General features: G+C 36.7%; 1 protein-coding gene across 5 annotated transcripts in view; it reads right to left on the reverse strand.

The window, feature by feature from the left end:
- Nucleotides 1-20,752, reverse strand: part of PLS1 (plastin 1) — a 116,344-nt gene that overhangs the window by 4,207 nt on the left and 91,385 nt on the right. For all 5 annotated transcript variants that reach the window (XM_032346866.1, XM_032346856.1, XM_032346847.1 and 2 more), the window contains 3 exons: nucleotides 19,864-19,978; nucleotides 13,662-13,795; nucleotides 13,123-13,246 (listed from right to left, as the gene is read on the reverse strand). In XM_032346866.1, the coding sequence (XP_032202757.1) occupies nucleotides 13,123-13,246; nucleotides 13,662-13,795; nucleotides 19,864-19,978 (373 nt within the window). The remainder of the gene's footprint in view (nucleotides 1-13,122; nucleotides 13,247-13,661; nucleotides 13,796-19,863; nucleotides 19,979-20,752) is intronic.

Raw genomic sequence — 20,752 nt, forward strand, 5'->3', positions numbered from 1 at the left:
CATCTTTTTTTATTTTTTTATTTCTTTATAAATATATAATGTATTTTTATCCCCACGGGTACAGGTCTATCAATCACCAGGTTTACACACTTCACAGCACTCACCATACCACATACCCCTGCAATGTCCATAACCCCACCACCCTCTCTCGACACACCTCCCCCCAGAAACCCTCAGTTTGTTTTATGAGATTAAGAGTCACTTATGGTTTGTCTCCCTCCCGATCCCATCTTGTTTCATTTATTCTTTTCCTACCCCCCCAACCCCCCCACATTGCATCTCCACTTCCTCATATCAGGGAGATTATATGATAGTTGTCTTTCTCTGATTGACTTATTTCGCTAAGCATAATACCCTCTAGTTCCATCCACGTCATCACAAATGGTAAGATTTCATTTCTTTTGATGGCTGCATAGTATTCCATTATATATATATATATATATATATATATATATATATATATATATATATATATATATATATATATCACCTCTTCTTTATCCATTCATCTGTTGATGGACATCTAGGTTCTTTCCATAGTTTGGCTATTGTGGACATTGCTGTTATAAACATTCGGGTGCACGTGCCCCTCCGGATCACTACGTTTGTTTCTTTAGGGTAAATACCCAGTAGAGCAATTGCTGGGTCAGAGGGTAGCTCAATTTTCAACTTTTTGAGGGACCTCTGTGCTGTTTTCCAGAGTGGTTGCACCAGCTTGCATTCCCACCAACAGTGTAGGAGGGTTCCCCATTCTCCACATCTTCGCCAGCATCTGTCATTTCCTGACTTGTTAATTTTAGCCATTCTAACTGGTGTGAGGTGGTATCTCATTGTGGTTTTGATTTGTATTTCTCTGATGCCGAGTGATGTGGAGCACTTTTTGATGTGTCTATTGGCCATCTGGATGTCTTCTTTGCAGAAATGTCTGTTCATGTCCTCTGCCCATTTCTTGATTGGGTTATTTGTTCTTTGGGTGTTGAGTTTGCTAAGCTCTTTATAGATTTTGGATACTAGCCCTTTATCTGATATGTCATTTGCAAATATCTTCTCCCATTCTGTCAGTTATCTTTTGGTTTGGTTAACTGCTTCCTTTGCTGTGCAAAAGCTTTTGATCTTGATGAAATCCCAATAGTTCATTTTTGCCCTTGCTTTCCTTACCTTTGGCGATGTTCCCAGGAAGAAGTTGCTGCGGCTGAGGTTAAAGAGGTTGTTGCCTGTGTTTTCCTCAAGGATTTTGATGGATTCCTTTCTCACATTGAAGTCCTTCATCCATTTGGAGTCTATTTTCGTGTGTGGTGTAAGGAAATGGTCCAATTTTCCCAATACCATTTGTTGAAGAGACTTTCTTTTTTCCATTGGACTTTCTTTCCTGCTTTGTCAAAGATTAGTTGACCATAGAGTTGAGGGTCTATTTCTGGGCTTTCTATTCTGTTCCATTGATCTATATGTCTGTTTTTGTGTCAGTACTATACTGTCTTGATGATGACAGCTTTGTAATAGAGCTTAAAGTCCGGAATTGTGATGCCACTAACTTTGGCTTTCTTTTTCAATATTCCTTTCGCTATTCGAGGTCTTTTCTGGTTCCATATAAATTGTAGGATTATTTGTTCCATTTCTTTGAAAAAAAAAATAAATGGGATTTTGATAGGGATTGCATTAAATGTGTAGATTGCTTTAGGTAGCATGGACATTTCCACAATATTTATTCTTCCAATCCAGGAGCATAGAACATTTTTTCATTTCCTTGTGTCTTCCTCAATTTCTTTCATGAGTACTTTATAGCTTTCTGAGTGTAGATTCTTTGCCTCTTTGGTTAGGTTTATTCCTAGGTATCTTATGGTTTTGGGTGCAACTGTAAATGGGATTGAGTCCTCAATTTCTCTTTCTTCTGTCTTGTTGGTGTAGAGAAATGCAACTGATTTCTGTGCATTGGTTTTATATCCTGACACTTTACTGAATTCCTGTACAAGTTCTAGCAGTTTTGGAGTGGAGCCTTTTGGATTTTCCACATATAGTATCATATCATCTACAAAGAGTGATAGTTTGACTACTTCTTTGCTGATTTGGAAGCATTTAATTTCTTTTTGTTGTCTGATTCCTGAGGCTAGGACTTCTAGTACTATGTTGAATAGCAGTGGTGATAATGGACATCCCTGCTGTGTTCCTGACCTTAGCGGAAAAGCTTTCAGTTTTTCTCCATTGAGAGTGATATTTTCAGTGGGTTTTTCATAGATGGCTTTAATAATATTGAGGTATGTGCCCTCTGTCCCTAAACATTGAAGAGTTTTTATCAGGAAGGGATGCTGTACTTTGTCAAATGCTTTTTCAGCATCTATTCAGAGTATCATATGCTTCTTGTTCTTTTTTTTATTAATGTATTGTATCACATTGATTGATTTGCAGATGTTGAACCAACCTTGCAGCCCTGAAATAAATCCCACTTGGTTGTGGTGAATAATCTTGTTAATGTACTATTGGATTCTATTGGCTAGTATTTTGGTGAGAATATTCGCATCTGTGTTCATCAAGGATATTGGTCTATAATTATCTTATTTGATGGGATCCTTGTCTGGTTTTGGGATCGAGGTGATGCTGGCCTCATAAAGTGAGTTTGGAAGTTTTCCTTCCATTTCTATTTTTTGGAAGTTTCAGGAGAATAGGTATTAAGTCTTCTTTAAATGTTTGGTAGAATTCCCCTGGGAAGCCGTCTGGCCCTGAGCTTTTGTTTGTTTGGAGATTTTTGATGACTGTTTCAATCTCCTCCCTGGTTATAGGTCTCTTCAGGTTTTCTATTTCTTCCTGGTTCAGTTGTGGTAGTTTATATGTCTCTAGGAATGCATCCATTTCTTCCAGACTGTCAAATTTGTTGGCACAGAGTTGTTCATAATATGTTCTTATAATTGTATTTCTTTGGTGTTGGTTGTAATCTCTCCTCTTCCATTCATGATTTTATTTATTTGGGTTCTTTCTCTTTTCTTTTTGATAAGTCTGGCCAGGGATTTATCAATTTTATTAATTCTTCCAAAGAACCAGCTCCTAGTTTCATTGATTTGTTCTATTGTTTTTTTGGTTTCTACTGCATTGATTTCTGCTCTGATCTTTATTATTTCTCTTCTCCTGCTGGGTTTAGGCTTTCTTTGTTGTTCTTTCTCTAGCTCCTTTAGGTATAGGGTTGTGTATTTGAGACCTTTCTTGTTTCTTGAGAAAGGCTTGTACCGCTATATATTTTCCTCTCAGGACTGACTGTCTTTGCTGTGTCCCACAGATTTTGAACCGTTGTGTTCTCATTATCATTTGTTTCCATGAATTTTTTCAATTCTTCTTTAATTTCTTGGTTGACCCATTCATTCTTTAGAAGGATGCTGTTTAGTCTCCAGGTATTTGGGTTCTTTCCAAATTTCCTCTTGTGATTGAGTTCTAGCTTCAGAGCACTGTGGTCTGAAAATATGCAGGGAATGATCCCAATCTTTTGATACTGGTTGAGACCTGATTTGTGACCCAGGATGTGATGTCTTCTGGAGAATTTTCCAATGCACTAGAGAAGAATGTGTATTCTGTTGCTTTGGGATGAAATGTTCTGAATATATCTGTGATGTCCATCTGGTCCAGTGTGTCATTTAAGGTCTTTATTTCCTTGTTGATCTTTTGCTTGGATGATCTGTCCATTTCAGTGAGGGGAGTGTTAAAGTCCCCTATTATTGTATTATTATTGATGTGTTTCTTTGATTTTGTTATTAATTGGTTTATATAGTTGGCTGCTCCCATGTTAGAGGCATAGATCTTTAAAATTGTTAGATCTTCTTGTTGGACAGACCCTTTGAGTATGATATAGTGTCCTTCTTCATCTCTTATTATAGTCTGTGGCTTAAAATCTAACTGATCTAAGGATTGCCACCCCAGCCTTCTTCTGATGTCCATTAGCATGGTAAATTGTTTTCCACCTCCTCACTTTAAATCTGGAGGTGTCTTCAGGTCTAAAATGATTTTCTTGTAGGCAGCATATTGATGGGTTTTGCTTTTTTTTTATCCATTTTGATACTCGTGTCTTTTGATTGGAGCATTTAGCCCATTAACATTCAGGGTAACTATTGAGAGATATGAGTTTAGTGCCATTGTATTGCCTGTAAGGTGACTATTACTGTATATTATCTGCTCCTTTCTGATCTACTACTTTAAGGGTCTCTTTTCGCTTAGAGGACCCCTTTCAATATTTCCTATAGAGCTGGTTTGGTGTTTGCAAGTTCTTTCAGTTTTTTTTTGTCCTGGAAGCTTTTTATCTCTCTTTCTATTTACAATGACAGCCTAGCTGGATACAGTATTCTTGGCTGCATGTTATTCTCGTTTAGTGCTCTGAATATATCATGACAGTTCTTTCTGGCCTGCCAGGTCTCTGTGGATAAGTCCACTGCCAATCTAATATTTTTACCATTGTATGTTACAGACTTTTCAGGATTTTCTTTTTGTCGCTAAGACTTGTAACTTTTACTATTAGGTTACTATTCTTACTGATTTTGAGGGGGGTTCTCTGCACCTCCTGGATTTTGATGCTTGTTCCCTTTGACATGATAGGGAAATTCTCTACAATAATTCTCTCCAATATACCTTCTGCTCCCCTATTTCTTCTTCTTCTGGAATCCCAATTATTCTAATGTTGTTTCGTCTTATGGTGTCACTTATCTCTAGAATTCTCCCCTCGTGGTCTAGTATTTGTCTGTCTCTCTTTTGCTCAGCTTCTTTATTCTCTGTCATTTGGTCTTCTAGATCACTAATTCTTTTTTCTGCCTCATTTATTCTAGCAGTAAGAACCTCCATTTTTTAATGCACCTCATTAATAGCTTTTTTTATTTCAACTTGGTTAGATTTTAGTTCTTTTATTTCTCCAGGAAGGGCTTTTATCTCTCCAGAGAGGGTTTCACTAATATCATCCATACCTTTTTTGAGCCCAGCTAGAACCTTGAGAATCGTCATTCTGAACTCTAGATCTGACATATTACCAATGTCCGTATTGATTAGGTCCCTAGCCTTCAGTATTGCCTCTTGTTCTTTTTTTTGTGGTGAGTTTTTCCGCCTTGTCATTTTGTCCAGATAAGAAATATGAAGGAGCAAATAAAATACTGAAAGGGTGGCAAAGACCCCAGGAAAATGCGCTTTAACCAAATCAGAAGAGTCCCCAAATCATGCAGGGGCAGGGGAGAAAGGGTATAAAAAGAAGTTCAGGAAAAAAAATTTTTAAAAAATGTATTAAAAAATAAAAAATATATATATTAGATTGGTGACTAGAACAGGGTCGCCCACTTAATTTTGGGAGTATTTTGGTCTCTTAGAAGAAACTACCTCCCAAAATCTTAAAGAATGAAAAACATATATAAGAGTAAACACAATGAAGAGATGGAATATGCCTATAAAGATGAAAAAAAATTTTTTTTTAATTTCCTAAAAAGGAGTTGATAAAGTAAGTTGGTTGGGAGAATCAAGAAAAAGTGGTCAGATTTTGCTTGGGCTGGAGAGTAGAACAACCCCAGAGCTAGATTTAGGGTATATGTTGATCTATTAGAAGTTGTACCCCAAAATTTTTAGAAGAAAAAACCCTATGTGTATACAAAAAATAAAGTTAGATACAATGAAGGATAAAATATGACTATATAATAATAATATAATGAAGGTTCAAAAAAGATTATTATAATCTTTTATAATAATGAAGGTTCAAAAAAGATTCTTACTTTTTTTTAATGAAAGGTATTGTTAGGATAAACTAGTTTAAAAACGTTAAAAGATGAGAGGATAAAAGTTAAAAAAAATTAGAAGAAAAAAAATTAAATTAAAAAATTTTTAAATTAACTGCAAGAACAAAGCATCATGGGGAGAAAGCCATGAATTCCATGCTTTGCTTTCTCCTCCTCTGGAATTCCACTGTTCTCCTTGGTAAGTGAACTTTCCAGCCAGAAATCCACTGGCTGGATTTCTTGTTGATCTTCTGGGGGAGGGGCCTGTGGTAGAGATTCTCAAGTGTCTTTGCCCCAGGCGGAATTGTACCGCCCTTACCAGGGGCCGGGCTAAGTAATCCACTCAGGTTTGCTTTCAGGAGCTTTTGTTCCCTGAAGGCTTTCTGGAGAGTTCCGGAGGACGGGAATGAAAAAGGTGGCCTCCCAGTCTCCAGCCCGAAAGAGCCGAGAGCTTGGGGCCCCACTCCTCAGTGTGCCCTCAGAGAAAAGCGCTCAATCACTCCCGTCTCCCTGGCCTCTGGCCACGCTCCGAGCTCACCCAGCTGGTGCCTGGGTCAAGGTAACCCCGAGCTGAGAGCTCACTCCTCGGCTCTGTCTCTGTAGCCAACTTCCCTGCTCTAATACCTGCGAGCTCTGCGACACTCAGACACCCCTGATCCTTCTGTGACCATGTGGGACCTGGGGCCATGCTGACCCCGTGTGGGCTTCACCCCGGTTTAGCCTCTGGAGCTATGTCCTTCAGTGGAGCAGACTTCTAAAAGTTCCAATTTTTTGGTCTGTTGCTTGGCCGCTTGCCGGAAGCTGGCCCCTCCCCCCACGGTCTATCTTCCCATTGCTTTGGATTCACTTCTCCACCATCCTACCTTTCAGAAAGTGATCGATTTTCTGTTTCTAGAATTGTTGCTCTTCTTGTCTTTGGTCTTCTGTTGGATTTGTAGGTGTTCGCAATGAATTGATAAGCTATCTAGCTGATCTCCTGCTACCTGGAGTCTTAGCCTGCTACTTCTCTGCCATCTTGACCAGTACCAGAAGTCTACATCTTTAATAAGCTTCCTAAATGCCTCTAATGTACACTGTTATTCTTTCTAAAAAAACAAAAAAACAAAAAAAACACAGCATTCTTGGGGCACCTGGGCGGCTCAGTGGGTTAGGCCTCTGCCTTCGGCTCAGGTCATGATCTCAGGGTCCTGGGATTGAGCCCCGCATCGGGCTCTCTGCTCAGTGGGGAGCCTGCTTCCCCCTCTCTCTCTACCTGCTGCTCTGCCTACTTGTGATCTCTGTCAAATAAAAAAATAAAATCTTAAAAAAAAAGAACACGATTCATGCCATTCTATTAGAAATTTAAAATTTCTATGTACTTTTCAATTTTCTATGATGATTCAAAAACATACAAGTGGCTTAATTGTGCTACAATCTGATTACTTATTTACATATTTGTGGGGTTCTTTTTAAGATTTAGGAAAATTATTTTGTTCATTTGTTTTTTCATCTTTATTGAATTATAATTGACAAATTAAACTGTAAGACATTTACAGTGTACATCTTGAATATGTGATATATGTTGTGAAAGAATTACTCTCATCTAATTAACACATCCATCACCTACATATATATATACACACATATATGTGTGTGTGTGTGTGTGTGTGTGTGTGTGTGTATATATATATATATAAAAGCATTTAAGTTCTATTCTAGCAAATTTTAATTATATAATGTTAACTGAAATCACCATGTTCTATATAAGGTCCGCAGTTCTTATAGCCAAAAATTTATGCCCTTTTGTGATATTTTAAATATTTCTTCACCTAGATGTAGGAAAGAATGATGTTTTCACCTATTCCCTTATGACTTACCTTGGGAAAAACTTTTACTGAGTTGAATGAAAGATTTAAGTTTCAAGGGCTATACTGGATCCCTTATCTTACTATTTCCAAGAAAACAGGCCTATCTTCCAACTCCTGATTTGTATATTATCAGTAAGACATTCTTCTTTTGACAAGGGAGTAGGATTTACAATAAAACCATCAGTTTAGTATGTAAGTACATTTTCATCATCTTTCCTTTCACTTTCCTTAAGTTTATTATAAAGAAATTACTTAAAGTAAAACAATGTTGAGACTCTCAAAGACAATTAGCCTAGAGTTTGGCTTTTTGATTTTCAAGAAAATGAATTATACCATCCCTTTCTCTTAATTTGAGACACATTACTATTAGAACATTCCATGCCATTGTTTTTGTGTCATTATTGAAAGCAGAAGTGGAGGGACACCTGAGTGACTCAGTCAATTAAGTGGCTGCCTTCAGCTCAGGTCATGATCCCAGAGTCCTGGGATTGAGTCCTGCATTGGGCTCCCTGCTCAGTGGGGATCGTGCTTCTCCCTATCCCTCTGCTTGTGGTCTCTCTCTCTCTCTCTCTATCAAATAAGTAAATAAATCTTTAAAAAAAAAAAAAAAAAAGAAGCGGAAACACAGTGATGTGGCAGCCAGAGTTCTCTAAAACATTCAAAAGGAACCTCTCCAATTTGATGTTCTTTATATACTGCCATTCCAGTAGTGCAGTAAGCCCCTTGTACTGAGCCCTTTAGACACACCAGGCATTTTGAGCTTTTTACATTTGTTAACTTATTTATTTTGATAACAAACTCAGATGATAGATACTATTAATATCTCCATTTTTAATATGGGGAAACGGAGGCATAGAGAAATTAATAACTTGCCCAAGGTCACACAGATACTACGTGATGAGCCAGTAGTAAATTCAGTTTTATTCATCAAGAGATGTAGTCCAGTTGTTAGTATAAAACTGCTAAGGTTTCTATAAAACACACCCTTCTCATGTGCTTCCTACTCTCCTTAGCCAGGTTTTATAGTATGCTGACACCCCACACAGTGGTTCCTATTTTCTTATTTGCTTCCTTTCCTGAACAGTGAGCACTCTGAGGACATAATGTAACTGCAGTGATGCAAAGCATCTGATATAGGGTAGGCTTTGAATATTTATGAGATGAATGAGCAGTATGTCCCTCAGCTAATAAAGTGTGTAAACTGAAGTCAAATCCAGGGTCATACAATTACAGCTTGGCTTTCAACCTGCAGTTAGATCTTGATGTGAAATCCAGCTATTCGGCTCAATTCTTAGTTGTGTGACAGTGGACAAGTTGTTTAACTTTTCTAATGCTCTTCCTTTTGCTTATAGACTTATTGAGAGAATTTAAAGGAACATAAAGTGCTTAACATGGTAGCATACAGGACTCAATGATTATTGTTATGGCTGATATACCACTTCTTTATTTCTTTCCTTTTATTTTAATTTCAGTGTTGTTAACACAAAGTTTCAGGTGTTCAATATAGGGATTCAACAATTCCATATATTATTCAGTGCTCATACACTTCCTTTTCTTGATGAGGGAAAACTACTTTGCAACTAAAAAGGATAAATTTGTCTTTTCTAAAATTTCTCAGTATAGCACTGCCTTGATTATGATAAATAGACTCTTACTAGTACCATTTATTATAGCCTTCAAATGTAATTTTGTATTTATTCCACCTGTGCCTTCTACAGGTAGAATAAAAGCCTCCTCACCCCAACTATTTTTTAGCATTTGCTGCCACATTTCTAAATTTAGTCTCTTTACAGATTTTATTACTGAGCATCTACTAAATAAATGCCAAGCACTTCTGCATTTCGTTTCTGCTACCTCTGTTCTAAGTAAAACTCCCAAGTCTGCTTTTCTTTCTGAGCTCTCTCCCTTAAAGAATTTGTATACTCTTACTATCAACTATCTCTTCTATTCAACTGATCAAGTCTGTATTCCCAGTTTAATATTTCCTTTCATCCAGCTCACTTCCTGAACATTACCCAACAAGCTTAAAACTTAAGTCCTCACCTTTTCCAGAAAGCAAATGCACCTCCTGACATTCCCATTTGTTAGTGTTATCTGTTTTCCAATTACCCAGGCCTATAAAGTTTTAATTCCTCTCTCTCCTGTGCTTCCCTAAATCAAGAAGTCAAATCCTACCTGTTCTTTTGCAATAGAAAATAGCTACCCATTCTTTTTTTAATTAACATATAATGTATTGTTTGTTTCAGGGTGATTCATCAGTCTTACACAATTCACAGCGCTCACCACAGCACATACCCTCCCCAGTGTCTATCCCCCAGCCGCCCCCTCCCTCTCACCCTGCTCCCCTCCCAGAACCCTCAGTTTGTTTCCTGAGATTAAGAGTCTCTTATGGTTTGTCTCCCTCTCTGGTTTCATCTTGTTTCATTTTTCCCTCCCTTCCCCTATGATCCTCTGTCTTGTTTCTCAAAATCCCCAAATGAGTTGAGACCATATGATAATTGTCTCTGATTGTCTTATTTCATTTAGCATAATAGCCTCTAGTTCCATACACATTGTTGCAAATGGCAAGATTTCAGTTTTTTTGATGGCTGCATAATATTTATGTGTGTGTGTGTGTGTGTGTGTGTGTATGTGTGTGTGTATCCATCCATCCCACATCTTCTTTATCCATTCATCTGTTGATGAACATCTAAGCTCTTTCCATAGTCTGGCTATTGTGGACATTGCTACTATAAACATTTGGGTGCACGTGCCCCTTCGGATCATTACATTTGTATCTTTGGGGTAAATACCCAGTAGTGCAATTGCTGGGTTATAGGGTAGCTCAATTTTCAATTTTTTGAGGAACCTCCATACTGTTTTCCAGAGTGGCTGCACCAGCTTGCATTCCCACCAACAGTGTAGGAGGCTTCCCCCTTCTCTGCATCCTCGCCAACACCTGTCATTTCCTGACTTATCAGTTTGAGCCATTCTAACCAGTGTGACATGGCATCTCACTGTGGTTTTGATTTGTATTTCCCTGATGCTGTGTAATGTTCAGCACTTTTTCATGTGTCTGTTGGCCATTTGGATGTCTTCTTTGCAGAAATGCCTGTTCATGTCTTCTGCCCGTTTCTTGATTGGGTTATTTGTTCTTTGGATGTTGAGTTTGATAAGTTCTTTATATATTTTGGATACTAGCCCTTTATCTGATATGTCATTTGCAAATATCTTCTCCCATTATGTCAGTTGTCTTTTGGGTTTTTTGACTGTTTCCTTTGCTGTGCAAAAGCTTTTGATCTTGTTGAAGTCTCAATAGTTCGTTTTTGCCCTTGATTCCCTTGCCTTTGGCGATGTTTCTAGGAAGAAGTTGCTGTGGCTGAGGTTCAAGAGGTTGCTGCCTGTGTTCTCCTCAAGGATTTTGATGGATTCCTGTCTTACATTGAAGTCTTTCATCCATTTGGAGTCTATTTTTGTGTGTGGTGTAAGGAATAGCTATCCATTCTTAACATTCCCAGTACCCACCCCCAACTCTCCTCATATCCTTATCATTTCACACCTTGAGTTTTGCCTCAACTTCCTAGGCACTGTCCTTGAATTTACACCTTTTTCCTCCAATCCATCCTGCTCAACACATTCACACAAGTACTCCTAGGAATGCTGAGGTTACTCAGCCGGTTAAGCATCTGACTCTTGATTTTGGTTCAAGCAGTGATGGCAGTGAGAAGTCTGGTTCTCTCCCTCTTTCCCGCCCCCACCCCACATGTCCATATTCATGGATACTGTGCACTTTCTTTCTCTCTCTCAAATAAATCAATCTTGAAGAAAAAAAGAAGTGTATTCCTAAAATAGTAGCTTTTTTTTTTACATTACTTCTGATATCAATAAACTTTTACTTGTTTTTAAATATTTTATTTATTTATTTGACAGAGAAAGAGATGACAAGTAGGCAGAGCAGCAGGTGGGGGGGGTGGGGAGCAGGATCCCCACTGAGCAGAGAGCCCAATGCGGGGCTCCATCCCATTACCCTGAGATCATGACTTTAGCTGAAGGCAGAGGCTTAACCCACTGAGCCACCCAGGTGCCCCAATAAATTTTTATTAAGGCAAGATTCCTCCACAGTCTTGACCCAGACTATATCTAGCACTACACCCTTACAAACTATCCTCTCTAGCCAAACTACTACTTGTAAGCTTCTCAGACTTGCCTTTATTCAAGATGCACCCTCTCCTAGCTTGTTATGAAAATTCCAGTTATGAAAACTCTGTTCTTTCAAATAAATGATGGACACTTTGAGGGCCAAATTATTTCTTATACTCTATACCTTTACCTATAAATGTTACTTAATAGTAAGAGCCCCAAAAATATTTGTTTCTAAATATCTTCTCATTGTATTTAAGTATATACATGCTTATTATTTTTTATCAAATAATGTAAAATGCATAAAATATCATTACAAGTTTTAGTGAGTAACTATCACTTAGGGGATTTCATATGTTCCCTTTTCTATGTTTTTGTGTTTTATGTCTAAAACAAATCATGGACTGAAAACTTGTTTCATTTTTTTTATAAGCAACAATAAAAACTCAAAGTCATTAGTTCCTTCCAAGATGGCAAAAAGAGAAACATACTTGAACTAGAACTCAAGCAACATCTCTGCTATATATTCCATCTGTCCTGTTAAAACTTCTTTGAGGCTCAGTATTTATTAAAGATTGAATTTATCAATTTCTGGCATTTCTCCTGCTCTAAAATGTTGTTAAATATATAGAACAAAGGCAAAAGAAAAAACTAAAGAGGGTTAGATAACTCATAAGAGAGCTTAGGGTTTCATTTGTTTGCACTCTTACTCACTAAAAACAAAACCACCAAATTGCTGATTTCTCACATATCATAATAAAATCACAAACACAAGGCTCACTGAATTAATGTGTACAAGCAGACATGCTTATTTGTAGTTAACATCACGTTGCATGCAAAAGCGAAACACAATGGAAATGCATGAAAATTAGTGGGTATGTATGCACAGATTACATTTTTTAGTGCTTTATGAATCATCCACGAATGCTTGGAAGTGAGTGTTAAGTGCTATTATGAAGCCAGATGACAAGATTTTTTTTTTCCTACCAGTTTTCTCAATTCCCACTTGAATCGCTTTGGCTGGCTCTGTTATGCCTTGGAAATGATGTCAATACAATTCTGAGTCTGCTGCTAGGGAGTACAAAACATTATAGGTCCTATATAAACAATGTTGTTGTTTTTTAATCTTTCTTTTTCATTTGACAATTGTTTTTTTGGCTCTATTCTATTTCTTTTTTAAGATTAGATGACCAGAGTCTGATAATATTAACCTGCATTGACTCTCAATAGGACAACCAATCAAAAATATAAGAATTCAAACTATATTTTTGCTTTACAGATGCCAAATAACTAGTAAGCCTAAGTTCATAACTTGTGTTTCTGATATATAATGCTAATGTAACTCTGGACCTAAACCAGTGTAATTTCCAATAAAAATTCCTTCCTAACCTTAATTTCTTACAAAAACAAAATTTTAAGTAGCTTTTGATTACCTTGAAGCTGGATATAGAAGTATTTTTTTTTGCACTTTTAAGAGTCTGATTGACCCATTTAATAATAATTTCATCATTTACTTTTTCACCCTCTCCAAGATCTGATAATACATTCAATGTGTACCTGTAATAGAAAAGATGTATATTTGAGAGTGAAAGGGATGAAATTTGCTCTCACATCATTTATATCAATATTTAGATAAATATTTAAATATTTTGGCTCTAATAAATATTTCTAATATTAGGTATTTGCACTTAGTCACAGTCACAGTCCAAAGTTGCAAAGCTCAGTAATCAAAAACAAAAACTATATATGGTGTTTTACAAAAACAACTCCTTACAAATACAAAGGTATTAATAAAAGTGATTGATTCTAGAGATTGACCCACTTTTCAACAAAATATATTATCAATGGTAAATCATTTACAAACATTTTACATTGTAAATTTTTCCATTTATTATTCTCAAAAACTGCTAAACATTTAGTTCATATGACTTACTGAAGGAAATAGTATTGCTGTAAACGTATCAGCCTTTACCTTCTCATCAGCTGCCATACCAATGCCAGAGTAAGTGTTGACTTCCCTTCATTTAGGTCCTGCCCAGCAATGCCAACCAAGGAGAATTTAGCTGTATTCTTCCCAAGTTCCACTGCATAGTTACAGTTTTCAATCTATAAATAATAAGTAAACATTCTGATATAAAAACATGTTTTTAAAAATATATCTCTTGATTACACCAGCTCTGTTCAGTCAGTTGAAAAATAACTGAGGATACCTTCTATTTATATGACAGAATATCATTTCATAATAACACTGAAATTAAGGAAATAATTATTATTCCCATTTTATAATTATTCCCTTTTTTTTTTTTTTTTAAAGATTTTATTCATTCATTTGACAGACAGAGACTACAAGTAGGCAGAGAGAGAGGAGGAAGCAGGCTCTCTGAGGAGCAGAGAGCCGGATGCGGGGCTTGATCCCAGGACCCTGAGATCATGACCTGAGCCGAAGGCAGAGGCCTTAACCCACTGAGCCACCCAGGCGCCCCTAATTATTCCCTTTTTATAGCTGAAGATATCAAAGCACTGAACAGTTAACCTAGACAGAGAAACAACTGGCTAAAAAGTTTTAAGATCTTACTCTTAAAGTTGACTGTCCAATTGGGCGCCTGGGTGGCTCAGTGGGTTGAGCCTCTGCCTTTGGCTCAGGTCATGATCTCAGGGTCCTGGGATCGAGTCCCGCATCGGGCTCTCTGCTCAGCGGGGAGCCTGCTTCCTCCTCTCTCTCTCTCTGCCTGCCTCTCTGCCTACTTGTGATCTCTGTCTGTCAAATAAATAAATAAAATCTTTAAAAAAAAAAAAAATAAATAAAGTTGACTGTCCAAGATTACATAGTTTATTTGCGACAAAGCTGTGACTAAAAACCTAGGTTTCCTACATTCCATTAATAGAGTTAAAAGAAAAGATGAATACCCAACTTTTGTAGCAACATGGACGGGACTGGAAGAGATTATGCTGAGTGAAATAAGTCAAGCAGAGAGAGTCAATTATCATATGGTTTCACTTATTTGTGGAGCATAACAAATAGCATGGAGGACAAGGGGAGTTAGAGAGGAGAAGGGAGTTGGGGGAAATTGGAAGGGGAGGTGAATCATGAGAGACTATGGACTTTGAAAAACAATCTGAGGGGTTTGAAGTGGCGGGGGCGTGGGAGGTTGGGGTACCAGGTGGTGGGTATTATAGAGGGCACGGATTGCATGGAGCACTGGGTGTGGTGAAAAAATAATGAATACTGTTATGCTGAAAATAAATAAAAAATAAATTTTAAAAAAGGCAAAAAAAAATACAGTTTTGTTTAAATTTAAAATTAAGGAATAAAGAAATTGTTTCATTAAGAATCTAAAACTTCATCTCCCATTTCTCCATCCAGATACTACTCATCTTCCAAAATTTAGCTGTTAACCCTCATTCTTCAACAAAGTCTTATTAACCCTAACTATACCAGCTGATAAAAATCTATCCCTTATTGAACTTCCAACAATGTTTATATTGTAATGCTTATGTACCACATTCTACTTAGCAATCCATGTACTTTCTTTTGTCAACCACAGGACAGGCTCCTTTAAAAAAAAAAAAAAAAAGATTTTATTTATATATTTGTCAGAGAGAGACAGAGAGAACAACCACAAGTAGGGAGAGTGGCAGGCAGAGAGAGAAACAGGCCCCTCACTGAGCAAGGAGCCAGATGTGGGATTCAGTCCCAGGACCCTGGGATCATGACCGGAGCCACAGACAGACACTTAACCAACTGAGTCACGCAGCATCCCTAGACAGCCTCCATTTAAAGGGCAAAACCTATAACATGTACATCTATATCATACTCTTCTCCACCCCCTGACCAGAACCCATCACAGTGCCCTGCCTACAGTAAGAATCTTACAAATGACCACCGAGTAAATTATTTACTTACCTACTTCTTTCTGGGGTTATAAGTTCAGTTAAGTCTTTTCTCTAGCAAATTTTTTGTCTATTCAGTCTATATAGATATTTATTATCTCCAGTTTTTTATCTCGGGGTTATATGTGTATGTGTGTGTGTGTGTGTTGTGTGTAAATTCTTAGGTATTAGAATCCTTTTCTCCAGTGAAATTGTAGGCTCTCATAATCTTATAACACCACCAGTAGTAAAAAGTGCTTACTAAATATTTTTTGGAATAAACATTTAATTAAGAAAAACAGTATAAACAGTGTAACTGTTTTCTTCTGATTTTCTTTCCCAAGTTAGTTATGATTTCATTACAAAACAATTCAATATGAGATACATAGATACATTTTTTTTTTCCTAAGAAGGTATTTCTAGGAAAGGTGAGAAAGGGAGCAGACAATAACAGAATTTGCAAAAATAAATGGGTATTGTTCCTTGAAAAAGAAAATCCAAATTTCCAAAGATAAGTTTGTTACAAATAAAAATTCACGAAAGATCCTTTGGTCCTGCTATAGCATCTGCCTGGTTCTCTCAATAAGTTTAATAAGATCTTTGGTAGGTATACATTTTTTCAAAATATAAGGAAACAATATTTTAAAATTCTTTTTCCTAGTAATTATATTAAGTTATGGATTTATTTGGCCTATTAAAAATATATGCCATAGAAATGCACAGAATTGAAAAACAACCAAATAGATACCCAGTTTATAGAAAATAGCATCAAAGTTCAGATTATGTAACAATGTGAACAGAAGAGAGAAAATCCAGGATATTTTCCACTGACACCTGTTTCAATGGCAGAATTTTCTACCAAATGTAATAATAATCATTTTCATGCAAAATGTGTTTCCATGAAGGGCTGTCTATTTTATAGTTAGTTAGACCAAAATTCCTAAGAGGAATGATGGTGAGAAGGGTGCTCAGGGTTACTAGAAGTCTAAGATGTGGGAATGACTAGCAACAAAAGGGTCCCTAGAAATTGATGCTCATATAAGGAAAAAGAGGTGTTCTGTTTTTTTATTAACATATAATGTATTATTTGTGTGAGGGGTACAGGTCTGTGAATCATCAGGCTTACACATTTCACAGCACTCACCATAGCACATACCCTTCCTTCCCAATGTCCATAACCCAGGCACCCTATCCTTATCCCCCCACCTCCCAGGTGTTCTATTTTTTTGGCAACAGTTGATTCCAAATTTGGCAAAACTTCTAAGATCTAGAGAGGTACCAAACTAGAGAAAGAATAAGAAACTCAGTTCTAGAGATAAGTCATGCTTATGGTACTACTTAACACTCTAAAAATGGATCTGCTCACTGAGGATGTAAATATAGAAAGTTAAGAGCAGTGGGCCAAGAACTGAGCCTTGCAAATTCTAGAGTTGTCAGGCTCAAAAATGAGGACTAGGTAAGAATAAAGATAAGAATAAACACAAAGGAAGTAAGAAAAAATTGGAGAATGCAGTTTCATAGAGTTAATGGGAAAAATGATTATCAAGTACTTCAAATGCTTTGGGAAAAGTGAAGTTTAAATCATTTGGAAAATGAGAAAAATTACATGAAAGGATACAGGTTTCCAAGTGAAAAGAAATACTGGAGAAATAATGAAGAAAGACTATTTAAGTGGTGCAGCTTTATGAACTTTACAAATGAAGCAAAGTGATGAGTGCCCAAAGTCCATAAAATAATCCTCCATGATACTTTGTCATGAAAGTACTGCTTCATTTTTTAAACACCTTGAATTTATTACAGCCTTATGTTTCATTCTATAAGCAGCTGGTATTTGTTGAAAGGAAGCATTTTACATATGATTCACTTGTGACATCTCATAATTAATATTCCAGATAAAATAAGTAGTTTAATTTTTGTTTACCTGTTAAATTTTGCATCTGCTTACTCCTAAAGGAACTAGAAAAAGAACATAGCCCATAGTCAGTAGAAGGAAGGAAGGAAAATAATAAAGATCAAAGCAGAAATAAGTGAATAAGAGGCTTAAAAAATAATAGAAAAGATTAAAAGAAACCAAGATTCGGTCTTTGAAAAGGAAACAAAATTGATAAACCTTTATCCAGACTCATCAAGAAACAGTCCTCGAGAGTCCTTGAGACAGGAAGCAAATAAAAGGAGTCCTTGAGAGAGGACTCAAGTAAAATCAGAAATGAAAGAGAAGTAATGAGTGTACATCACAGAAAGACAAAGGATTGTAAGAGACTACTACATAAATTATATGCCAACAAATTAGACAACCTAGAAAAAATGGATAAATTCCTAGAAACATACAATCTTCTAAAACTGAATTGGGAAAAAATCTGAACAGACCAGTAAGTAGTAATTAAATTAAATCAGTAATCAAAAATCCCCCAACACTTGAAGTAATGAACACTAGGTGTTGTATGCAACCAGTGAATCACTAAATTGTACCTCTGAAACTAATAATACAGTATATGTTAAATTGCATTTAAATTTTTAAAATTTTTTAAATATCCCAACAAACAAAAGTCCAGGACCAGATGGACTCACGGGTGAATTCTACCAAACATTTAAAGAAAAAAGGAGGGAAAGTAGGAAGGGAGGGAGGGAGGAAGAGTTAGTACATTTTCTTCCCAAACTATTCCAAAAAATAGAAAAAGACAAGAACAAGTATTGGTAAGGGTGTGGAGAAAAAGGAATGCTGTGCACTGTTGGTGGGAATGTAAGTTGGTGTAGCCACTGTGGAAAACATTATGGAAGTTCTTCAAAATATTAAAAATAAAAAACTACACAATCCAGTAATTCCAGTACTGGTATTTACCCAAAGAAGATGGAAACACCAATTCAAAAAGATCCCTGCACTCCTATGTTTATTGCAACATTATTTACAATAGCCAAGACACAGAAGCAACCCAGTGTCCATTGATAGACGAATGGATAAAGAAGATGTGTGATGTGATACACACACACACACACACACACACACACACACACAATGGAGTATTACTCAGCCATAAAAAAGAATGAGATCTTGCCATCTGTGACAATATGGATACCCTAGAGGGTATTATGTTAAGAGAAATAAGTCAGCCAGAGAAGGAAATACCATTTCTTTTAGTTTAAGTAATACCATTTTTAGTTAAGTAATACCATTACTTTTAGTTTAAAATGCAAGCTCTTTAATCTGACAGTCAGGGTTCTCAACATCTGGCTCCAATTGAAATTTTAGGGTTCATACTTACTTCTTCCTATTGGAATCCTCTGTTACAGCCAACATATTCCCCCCAATTTTAGTCTTTTAGTTTAAGTAATACCATTTTAGTTAAGTAATACCATTACTTTTAGTTTAAAATGCAAGCTCTTTAATCTGACAGTCAGGGTTCTCAACATCTGGCTCCAATTGAAATTTTAGGGTTCATACTTACTTCTTCCTATTGGAATCCTCTGTTACAGCCAACATATTCCCCCCAATTCCCAGAAATGCATTTTATATGTCCCCATCACTATCCCTTTTCCTGATCCTCAGCCTCACCTCTAGCCTCCTTTCTGAAACCCTTATTCCAATACCACCTCCTGCATGAACCTCTCAAAATAAATGAAAACTGTGGCCTCTTCTTCCTTAGAACTCATAATACTTGCTTCTATATATGTTGCACTATATTACAGTTGTTTGTACACACATCTAATTTGTTTAGGCTTCTTGAAGACCAACTCCATGCTTTGTACTATTTTATATTCTGCATTGCACTGTACAGATAGTAGGTAATCAGTAAATGTCTGTTGAAAGATATTAACAAATAACCAGTAAAGATTTGGCAAGTTCTGGGGATTATAATTCAGGAAAGAGATATGATGCACCTCCAAGAAAATTAAGTACAACTTGTTAAAGACAAAAGCAGTTACATAAAGCGAACTGTCTTCATCTTTCCAAACATTTATTAAAGCATGTTTATAAAAGGGCTCTTAAGGGGCACCTGGGTGGGTGGCTCAGTGGGTTAAGCTGCTGCCTTCAGTTCAGATCATGATCTCAGGGTCCTGGGATCAAGTCCCGCATCGGGCTCTCTGCTCAGCAGGGAGTCTGCTTCTCCCTCTCTCTCTGCCTACTTGTGATTTTCTCTCTGTCAAATAAATAAATAAAATCTTTAAAAGGGCTCTTAAGCTTAACACATTTTGGTTTAAATCAGAATCATGGGAACAGCCACATGTTACTAAGCTTTATGAAACTCCAAATCCTTGGTTTCATATTAGAACAATAACAACATATCCTTGGTGATTATCTCATTCACCTTCTTCATGTTCCCTCCAAGAGCAGGATAAGGAGGTTTGTTGACCTGGCTCCAGTCGACAGGCACACGGATCATTTCATAAAGCTGAAAGACCACTAAAGCATCTGCAAGGTCACTAAAACAAGAAGAAAAGATGATAAAGGAGGAGGAAATTTTATTAAGCACAATGAAGGTAGGCTTAGGTCTTCAAAAACACAACACGGTCATTTAATGCTTAAAAAATGACAAAGACAAGGGTGCCTAGGTGGCTCAGTTAGTTAAATGGCCAACTTGTAATTTAGGCTCAGGTCATAATTTCATGGGTCATGAGATCAAGCCCCATGTCTGGCTCCATGCTCAGCAGGGAATCTGCTTGAGCTTCTCTCCCTCTGCCCCTCCCCCACTCGCTCACGTGCGCGTGCTCTCTTGCTCTCTAAAATTAATCTTAAAAAAACAAAATGGATCATTTGACTCAGAACTTCTTTTTTTGTTCTTTTCTCAATTTTTAATTTTAAAGTCTAGCTAGGTAACATACAGTGTAATGTTGGTCTCAGGAGCAGAATTCAATGGTCGACCCAGAATTCTAATCTAGGAATCTCTCCAAAAATTTTAATATATGTTTACAAAATTAATAAGTACAAAGACATTCATTGCCACATTATTCATTAATTTGGAAGCAAATTAAATGCCTGGCAGTAGGGAGCTGCTGAATAAACTATCTATACCATGGACTCCTGGTCCATAGTAAGAAATAAAGTCTATCTCTATGTACTAACATGAAAAGTTTTATAAGATTACATTTTAAAAAGCAAGTGGCAGAACACAGCATACAGTTTACTATATATAAAACTCATTTTCAAAATTGAGAGTATTTAAGTACCTATATGTGCTATGGACTGTTAATAGCAAT

This window comes from Mustela erminea, chromosome 1, assembly GCF_009829155.1.
Source record: "Mustela erminea isolate mMusErm1 chromosome 1, mMusErm1.Pri, whole genome shotgun sequence".
Taxonomy (NCBI): Eukaryota; Metazoa; Chordata; class Mammalia; order Carnivora; family Mustelidae; genus Mustela; species Mustela erminea.